The sequence below is a fragment of the Cebidichthys violaceus genome, unplaced genomic scaffold, assembly GCF_023349555.1.
Source record: "Cebidichthys violaceus isolate CVI_PGR_0920_01 unplaced genomic scaffold, fCebVio1.0.p SCAF_13, whole genome shotgun sequence".
Lineage (NCBI taxonomy): Eukaryota > Metazoa > Chordata > Actinopteri > Perciformes > Stichaeidae > Cebidichthys > Cebidichthys violaceus.
Window position 1 is genome coordinate 16,204,518 of NW_027176296.1, and position 9,159 is coordinate 16,213,676.

General features: G+C 40.4%; 2 protein-coding genes across 3 annotated transcripts; both read right to left on the reverse strand.

Annotated features, from left to right (window-relative positions):
- Nucleotides 1–240: 240 nt before the first annotated feature.
- LOC137870180 (interferon-induced protein with tetratricopeptide repeats 1-like) lies at nucleotides 241–3,653 on the reverse strand. Its single transcript, XM_068707191.1, has 2 exons — nucleotides 3,522–3,653; nucleotides 241–2,163 (listed from the first exon to the last, which is right to left on the reverse strand). Exons 1-2 carry the CDS (start codon nucleotides 3,527–3,529, stop codon nucleotides 864–866), a joined length of 1,308 nt encoding a protein of 435 aa, XP_068563292.1. The 5' UTR covers nucleotides 3,530–3,653; the 3' UTR covers nucleotides 241–863.
- A 624-nt stretch (nucleotides 3,654–4,277) lies between these two features.
- Nucleotides 4,278–8,656, reverse strand: LOC137870569 (interferon-induced protein with tetratricopeptide repeats 1B-like). Of its 2 annotated transcripts, XM_068707965.1 has the most exons (4): nucleotides 8,554–8,656; nucleotides 8,136–8,343; nucleotides 7,191–7,467; nucleotides 4,278–6,207 (listed from the first exon to the last, which is right to left on the reverse strand). In XM_068707965.1, the coding sequence occupies exons 3-4, from the start codon at nucleotides 7,196–7,198 to the stop codon at nucleotides 4,902–4,904; spliced, it is 1,314 nt and encodes a 437-aa protein (XP_068564066.1). In that variant the 5' UTR covers nucleotides 7,199–7,467; nucleotides 8,136–8,343; nucleotides 8,554–8,656; the 3' UTR covers nucleotides 4,278–4,901. The 2 variants fall into 2 exon arrangements, with proteins under 2 accessions (XP_068564066.1, XP_068564067.1); XM_068707966.1 differs by having other exon boundaries at nucleotides 8,136–8,647.
- Between the last annotated feature and the right edge of the window lie 503 nt (nucleotides 8,657–9,159).

Genomic DNA, 9,159 nt, shown 5'->3' on the forward strand with positions numbered 1-9,159 from the left:
CCACATTGTTTTGGCTGCACCTTCACATTGAATGGTAATGTCAACTTTCATTTCCCGGTTACCTGGAGACGCCTGCATTACGACACTCTGCTGTCATCTTCCAATTTGGCAGTAGCTTTCAAGAGCTGCAGTTTGACTAACATCCATCAGGCCATGTGAAGAGGACTGCAAGATTGTGGAGAGTACATGCATTTCTTGTAAAGTAGTAACCAGCAAGAAAAAACACAACTTGAAGATGTCTTAGTGTACACATTGTTTATTTAATAGTATTAATAGGTAATTGTGTACTACGGAGACACAGCTTGACATACTTTCTATACATACAATCAGCTGCATGTGCTGTTATATTCAGGTTACAGGCATCAAATGTACTATTACATTATTAGAGAATGTTATATTCCACGACTCAAAGGCAAACAGCAAAGCAGATTTCACATACTGCTAGTAGTAGTAGTAGTAATGTTTTTACATAAACTTAGAATCCAGAGCTAAGAGGGAAAAAACACATAACAGGAATATAATAAACAACATCTGATCAAAATCTATTGTAATAAACCATGTGATGTTGAATAATGGTGATGACATTTAGACATGTCCACAGTGGATGTTATTTAAAAGACCAGTGTTATTGAATGATTCAGCCTGTCGTACAAATCGAGTGTACTACTTCAGACAAATATATATATAGGTTGTTGTTTTTCTTAAAGGTTTTGTCTTCCATTAACTACTAAAGTGTAAAAACTTGCAGACACCTGCCTTTTAAAAGGATACAGCTCAATTAATAAGTATTCTCAGATTATTTTTTTAGGTAATGCAATACATTTATTTTTTCAGATTTAGGACCAGTGTTGTAAAGAAAACCACTATGGCTCTTGCAGGTTTTCCAGAAACATCTCTATTTCTCTCCACATTGGGTTCCTGCGTCTATATTTAGTCTTCTCCAGAGCTTCGATGCTGTTCCCACGAAAGAAGGATTGATGGGGTATCTCTGCCGCCTTCATGTGGTATTTCATTGACTTGTTGTAATCCTGTCGTTGGAAGTTTAAAAATTTTGCGTAATGGTTGTAAAGCAGCTGTTTGTCTGCAGGTTCCAGATCACTTTCTAGCAGTTCCTGGTACATCTGCTCAGCTTTAGCCTGGTTGGACTTTGTGTATATAGTTGCGAGGTCTACTTTCGTCAAAAATGAAGAATCGGGATAAAGAGAAATCACCTCCTCATGGAGACTGATTGCTCTGTCTATCATGGTTTGCTCTGGGCGACTGTAGCTGGAATAAATGATCTTCCATTTGAGAGTGAGTGCGACACATCTCTTCAGATAACGCTCATCTGGATGGTTTTTCAGAGCCTTCTCTGCCAAAACAATGGCCTCATCAATAGATACATAGTTTCTGTAAACCCTTAGTATTACTTTCCAACCATTGTAGTTGCTGACAGGACTTCTCAAAACCTTTCCGGCTAACTCACGTGCTTCATCCTCAACTCTTTCTCCTTTCTTTGCAATTTCCTCAAGGTAGCAAGCAGCGAGGTACAAGTTCTCTGGATCCTGTTCCTTGGCGACTCTCATTTTCTTCAAGACATCAGCCTCCAGCCCTGTGTCGCTGTGCTCAAAAGCACTCGTTAACACCATGACGTGACTGGTGTTCCACTCCACCATGTCCGGCTGCATCCTGATGGCTTTCTGGAAGTAATCTGCAACCAGCTCTCTGTCTTTGCTGAACTTCATCAGGGTCCAGGCTTTTTCAGCGTAGATCTCTGCATGGAGCTCGTCCTGTGATGAAGATGGGTATTTCTTCATCAGGGCTTCAACCTTGGACAGGTAAGCCTCGCTCTCTGCTTGGTCTCCCAGGTGGTGGTGCAGCCAAGCCAGGTTCCCGTAGTTCACCACTAACCAGGGACCGTCATCTGCTTTTCTCATCTGGCGGAAGGCCTCTGCAGCCTTGTTGAAGAAACTCTGGGCGTCTTCGGTGAAGCCCAGCTTGTACTGAATGAACCCCCTCAGGTTGTAAATGTGACCCAGCCAGCAGTTTCCCTCCTCCGTGCCGATGTCCACCAGCTGGTCCCTGAGACGTAAAAAATTGGTCTTGCTGGGGTCCAGATCCCAGGTAAAGTGGCACTGCAGGGCCTCCAGTTTTGAGATCAGTGATGTTTGACTCTGAGCAGCACTGATGAGGAATAAAAATGACAAATATTAAAACACATCACTAGGTTAATATAATATGCTCAGAGGCCTGCTCTGTTTGGATAATCATTGTTCATTTCATGTTGAGGAAGGGAGGAACATAGAACTGGAGTAAGGAGCATTGAATGGTCTGGAAGTAAATAATATAATAATATTCTGTTAGCTGCTTCCTTGATCTGGACACAACATAATATCACTACACATCACATTACATTACATTACAGTCATTTAGCAGACGCTTTTAACCAAAGCGACTTACAATAAGTGCATTCAACATTCAAACACATACTGTGTTTGGTTGTGTGTGGTGGTTTGATTTGAAAGGCAGCACAAAAAAAAAAGGAAGTAAGGAAGGATCTGAGAGGGGAATGAAAAATAGAGTAGGGCGCATTGAATGATCAGAAAGGAAATAAGGAAGGAGTGATAAAAGAAGTAATGATAAGGAAAGAAGCATGAGAGGAGGAAGAAAAAATATGGACCAACAGACGGCTGCAAAGAAAAAGTAAGGTAGGAAGAGGAAAGTAAGTAAAGAAAGAAAACTTGAAAGAGAAACAGAAGAGAACAAAGGAAGGCAAATGAGTGGACATAGAGGAAATAGGACAATGGAGGGAAGGAATGGATAAGAAAAGAGGTATAAGAACGGACAAAATATAAAACCATGGAGGACAAGAAGAAACAAAGGCTGAAAAAAAACACAAAGGTGAACGAAGTATGCAATGAATACATAAAATAATAATGAAAGGTAGGATAGCGTCTGTGAGGAAGGAAGAAACAGAGTGAGGCAGGAGGAGAGAAAAAGAGGGGGGGGGGGGCAGAAGGACAGAAGGGAGAAAGAAAAGATGGTTGAAAGAGGTAAGGAAGGAGGAGGCAAGGAAGTAAAGTCGGAAGGAAGAAAGGTAAAGAAATGGTATGAGCCTCAGAGAGAAGGGAAGAAAAAAATGGAGTAAGGAGAAGAAAATAATTCAACAACAACAACATTTAACATTTGTCCACCAGAATTATATTCCTGGAAGTGTGGGAGTAAACTTCAAGAAAACAGCTGATCAGTAATAATTGTTAATAAAAAGGGTTTTTAATCCCTGTGCTCTGACTGAAAGGCAAGACTGAAGAAACAGAGGAGGGATAAAAGTAGTATCCTAAAGACAGAGAAGAGGGAATGAAGCAAGGAGGTACCAAAGATGTGACTGAACAGCAGTGTTTGAATACATCATCAATGACTTGAAGGATCCATGATGTTAATACATTTTGGCTGTAGGACACAATAATAAAATATTAAATAAATCATAATGATACTGATCATTTACTCCAACAATGATATGAAATGCAGAAACAGCTACTCACCTCATCATTTAGCTGTTCCCTCAACTCTGTAACTTCTCTAAGTTAGTATGGCTGGTTTTGGCTCTTGATGCTGCTTTGGCTTCACTGGTATAAATGATAAGATGTTGTTGAGCACGCAGCTTCAAATGTTCACAATCACGTCGAAGCAGATCGTAGAGGCAGAGCACTTGAGCATAATTTCTTCTATTGTCTTTTCGAAACGCTGCTTGACTTTCGTTTTCCTGGAATTGAAGCCTACAGCCCCGTCTGATGAATCTAAAACATAACTCATTAAATGTTGTCATTGTATTTTCTCTTGAGAAAATGTTGAATTAGAAACAGGTTTTTACTTCTTCTTACAGAACATGATGCCACACTGGGGGAAATAGTCACATCCAAGATACCACATTGTTATGGCTGCACCTTCACATCGAATGGTAATATCAACGTGTTGTGAAACCTTTGAAACATCTCTATGTGTTGTGACCTGTCTTCTTCTTCACTTTCGTTTCCCGGGATTGGAAACCTACAGCCACATCTGATCAAACTGAAACATAACTCATCAACTCATCACTCAATTTTCTCTCATGAGTTTTGCGTTACTGTTTTGTAATTTACAAAAAAAAGAACTCATACTAATGACAAAAGATCTCATGATTACGAGATCCGGATGTCATAATTATGAGAAAAGTTAAGGTAGCCTATAGTTTGGTAAAGATATTCATATTCTGACTTCTCAGATCAGTAACCAGCAAGAAAAAACACAACTTGAAGATGTCTTAGTGTACACATTGTTTATTTAATAGTATTAATAGGTAATTGTGTACTACGGAGACACAGCTTGACATACTTTCTATACATACAATCAGCTGCATCTGCTGTTATATTCAGGTTACAGGCATCAAATGTACTATTACATTATTAGAGAATGTTATATTCCACGACTCAAAGGCAAACAGCAAAGCAGATTTCACATACTGCTAGTAGTAGTAGTAGTAATGTTCTTACATAAACTTAGAATCCAGTGCTAAGAGGGAAAAAACACATAACAGGAATATAATAAACAACATCTGATCAAAATCTATTGTAATAAACCATGTGATGTTGAATAATGGTGATGACATTTAGACATGTCCACAGTGGATGTTATTTAAAAGACCAGTGTTATTGAATGATTCAGCCTGTCGTACAAATCGAGTGTACTACTTCAGACAAATATATATATAGGTTGTTGTTTTTTTAAAGCATTTGTCTTCCATTAACTACTAAAGTCTAAAAACTTGCAGGCACCTGCCTTTATAAAGGATACAGCTCAATTAATAAGTATTCTCAGATTATTTTTTTAGGTAATGCAATACATTTATTTTTTCAGATTTAGGACCAGTGTTGTAAAGAAAACCACTATGGCTCTTGCAGGTTTTCCAGAAACATCTCTATTTCTCTCCACATTGGGTTCCTGCGTTTATTTTTAATCTTCTCCAGAGCTTTGATGCTGTTCCCACGAAAGTAGGATTGTTGCGGTATCTCTGCCGCCTTCATGTGATATTTTATTGACTTGTTGTAATCCTGTCTTTCATAGTGTAAATATCTTGCGTAGTGGTTGTAAAGCAGCTGTTTTTCTGCAGGTTCCAGGTCCATTTTTAGCAGTTCCTGGTACATCTGCTCAGCTTTAGCCTGGCCGTGATTGGACTTTGCGTATATATTTGCGAGGTCTACTTTCTTCACCAATGAAGAATGAGGATAAAGAGAAATCACCTCCTCATGGAGACTGATTGCTCTGTCTATCATGGTTTGCTTTGGGCGACTGTGGCTGAAAAAAATGATCTTCCATTTGAGAGTGAGTGCGACACATCTCTTCAGATAACGCTCATCTGGATGGTTTTCCAGAGCCTCCTCTGCCAAATCAATGGCCTCATCAACAGATACATAGTTTCTGTAAACCCTTAGTATTGCTTTCCAACCATTGTAGCTGCTGACAGGACTTCTCAAAACCCTTCTGGCTAACTCACGTGCTTCATCCTCAACTCTTTCTCCTTTCTTTGCAAGTTGCTCAAGGTAGTAAGCAGCGAGGTACAAGTTCTCTGGATCCTGTTCCTTGGCGACTCTCATTTTCTCCAAGACGTCAGCCTCCAGCCCTGTGTTGCTGTGCTTAAAAGCACTCGCTAACCATATGACATGACTGGTGTTCCACTCCACCATGTCCGGCTGCATCCTGATGGCTTTCTGGAAGTAATCTGCAACCAGCTCTCTGTCTGTCTTGAACTGCATCAGGGTCCAGGCTTTTTCAGCGTAGATCTCTGCATGGAGCTCGTCCTGTGATGGAGATGGGTATTTCTTCATCAGGGCTTCAACCTTGGACAGGTAAGCCTCGCTCTCTGCTTGGTCTCCCAGGTGGTGGTGCAGCCAAGCCAGGTTCCCGTAGTTCACCACTAACCAGGGGCCGTCATCTGCTTTTCTCATCTGGCGGAAGGCCTCTGCAGCCTTGTTGAAGAAACTCTGGGCTTCATTGGTGAAGCCCAGCTTGTACTGAATGAACCCCCTCAGGTTGTAAATGTGACCCAGCCAACTGTTTCCCTCCTCCGTGCCGATGTCCACCAGCTTGTCCCTGAGACGTAAAAGTTTGGTCTTGTTGGGGTCCAGATCCCAGGTAAAGTGGCACTGCAGGGCCTCCAGTTTTGAGACCAGTGATGTTTGAATCTGAGCAGCACTGATGGGGAATAAAAATGACAAATATTAAAACACATCACTAGGTTAATATAATATGCTCAGAGGCCTGCTCTGTTTGGATAATCATTGTTCATTTCATGTTGAGGAAGGGAGGAACATAGAACTGGAGTAAGGAGCATTGGTCTGGAAGGAAATAATATAATAATAATCTGTTAGCTGCTTCCTTGATCTGGACACAACATAATATCACTACACATCACATTACATTACATTACAGTCATTTAGCAGACGCTTTTATCCAAAGCGACTTACAATAAGTGCATTCAACATTCAAACACATACTGTGTTTGGTTGTGTGGTGGTTTGATTTGAAAGGCAGCACAAAAAAAAAGGAAGTAAGGAAGTATCTGAGAGGGGAATGAAAAATAGAGTAGGGCGCATTGTGAGGAAGGAAGAAACAGAGTGAGGCAGTAGGAGAGAAAAAAAGGGGGGGGAGAAGGACAGAAGGGAGAAAGAAAAGATGGCTGAAAGAGGTAAGAAAGGAGGAGGCAAGGAAGGAAGGTCGGAAGGAAGAAAGGTAAAGAAATGGTGTGAGCCACAGAGAGAAGGGAAGAAAAAAATGGAGTAAGGAGAATAAAATAATTCAACAACAACAACATTTAACATTTGTCCACCAGAATTATATTCCTGGAAGTGTGGGAGTAAACTTCAAGAAAACAGCTGATCAGTAATAATTGTTAATAAAAAGGGTTTTTAATCCCTGTGCTCTGACTGAAAGGCAAGACTGAAGAAACACAGGAGGGATAAAAGTAGTATCCTAAAGACAGAGAGGAGGGAATGAAGCAAGGAGGTACCAAAGATGTGACTGAACAGCAGTGTTTGAATACATCATCAATGACTTGAAGGATCCATAATGTTAATACATTTTTGGCTGTAGGACACAATAATAAAATATTAAATAAAACATAATGATACTGATCATTTACTCCAACAATGATATGAAATGCAGAAACAGCTACTCACCTCATCATTTAGCTGTTTCCTCAACTCTGTAACTTCTCTAAGTTAGTGTGGCTGGTTTTGGCTCTTGATGCTGCTTCGCTGGTATAAATGATAAGATGTTGTTGAGCACGCAGCTTCAAATGTGCACAATCACGTTGAAGCAGATCGTAGAGGCGGAGCACTTGAGCATCATTTCCCCTCTTCTCTTTTAGAAACGCTGCTTGACTTTCGTTTTCCTGGAATCGCTCCTTGACTTTCGTTTCCCTGGAATCGAAGCCTACAGCCACGTCTGATGAATCTAAAACATAACTCATCAAATGTTGTGATTATATTTTCTCTTGATAAAATGTTGAGTTAGAAACAGGTTTTTACTTCTTCTTACAGAACATGAGAGAAAGATTCAAACCCAAGATACCACAATATTATTGCTGCACCTCAGTGAGGTTCGTGGCTCATTTACAAATACATGAACCCAATAGAGTAGCTTAAATCACTATTCAACCGGCAGCTTGCACATTGACTACTGGTTGTTTTTCATATTTCATATCAGCATTCTTTACACACACATAGTTAAGGCACATACTATTTGATTCATCCGGGAGCGTGTGCGCACATAGTGTTTTATTTTGAAAAATTACCGGATGGTCTATCCCTTTTCGGTGTCTGACTTCCTGTATGGGTCGATCTGCTCTATGCAGCTTGACGCGACTTCACCTAAAATAGACTCTCGCGCGCCCCCTTCATTTAGGCAGAGGTACTGTTCGCCTTTCCTCTGTCCTCTGCGGGTTCTGTCAGATCTGCAGGACTAAATATGTTCTACACATGCGTGAGATACATGAGCTATTCTGTGTAAAGAAAGGACATATAATAAAAGTGTACAAATATTACAGTGATGACAAACAATGAGATTACTTATTTATAATACTTGCTGCTCTTTCTTTTTTTTTTTTTTTTTACCATGCGTACCTTGTTTGCACTGTCCACTTCGCTGCTGTGATCCTGTAAATTTCCCCACTGCGGGACTAATAAAGCATTATTGTTCTGCTCGGACCTAATGTAGAATCTGTGTCCTGTATTGGGCTTTGCAGTCAGCTAAACTCTTCATCATACTCTTCCTCCAAGGAACAGACCAGTGTGTTGTATTTGGACAGGTTTAATACGAAGAAGTGTGAAACTACAAAACAGACAGAAAATATACAAGCACATATTAGTTTTCATCAAACTTAAATACTGTATAGTGATACGAAATAATAGAAACGTACATTGCTGTGCCATCTGCCTATATTCAAATCAGTTACATGTTGCACATGTCATTATATTTACAACAAACTAACAAAATAAACCCTCAGAAATACCTAAAGCTATAAACATAAATCATACTCACTGGCATTGCCACTCAGAAGGCCAGAAAATGCAGGATGGATAAAGATATTGGTGTACAGTCACTCTAGTACAACGGAGCCATGTTGTCACAAAATCAGGAACAGGAATACAACGTTACTTCCTGTCACATGTCACACATATCGCAGGTGAACACTGCATTAGCTACACTTAACACTAGGCGGCAGTATTTGCACAGTGTGGGCGAAAACTGGCAAAAAACGTAAGACCTTATTTTAACACTAGGTGGCATTAATTCCTTAGAACAAAATACAAGTCATTACACTCCCCGCCTGGCATCAGTGGTGATGCCAACCAATCATCTAGTCTTCTGGGGACAGAATGAGTATACACTCTGTGATAGGTCTGAAGAAGGTTTTGATTACTTTGTTTCTGACCACTTTGATCTCTACTTTTCGGACAAGTCCGTCTTCACTTGGTAGAGCCTTCACAATAACACCCATCGGCCATTCATTCCTTTTTGCTAGATTGTCCTTCATCAGAACAACATCTCCCTCCTTAAGGTTTGGCCGGTTGTGAAACCATTTCTGGCGGCTTTGAAGTGTGCTCAGGTACTCTTTCCGCCATCGAGCCCAAAAGATGTCAGCCA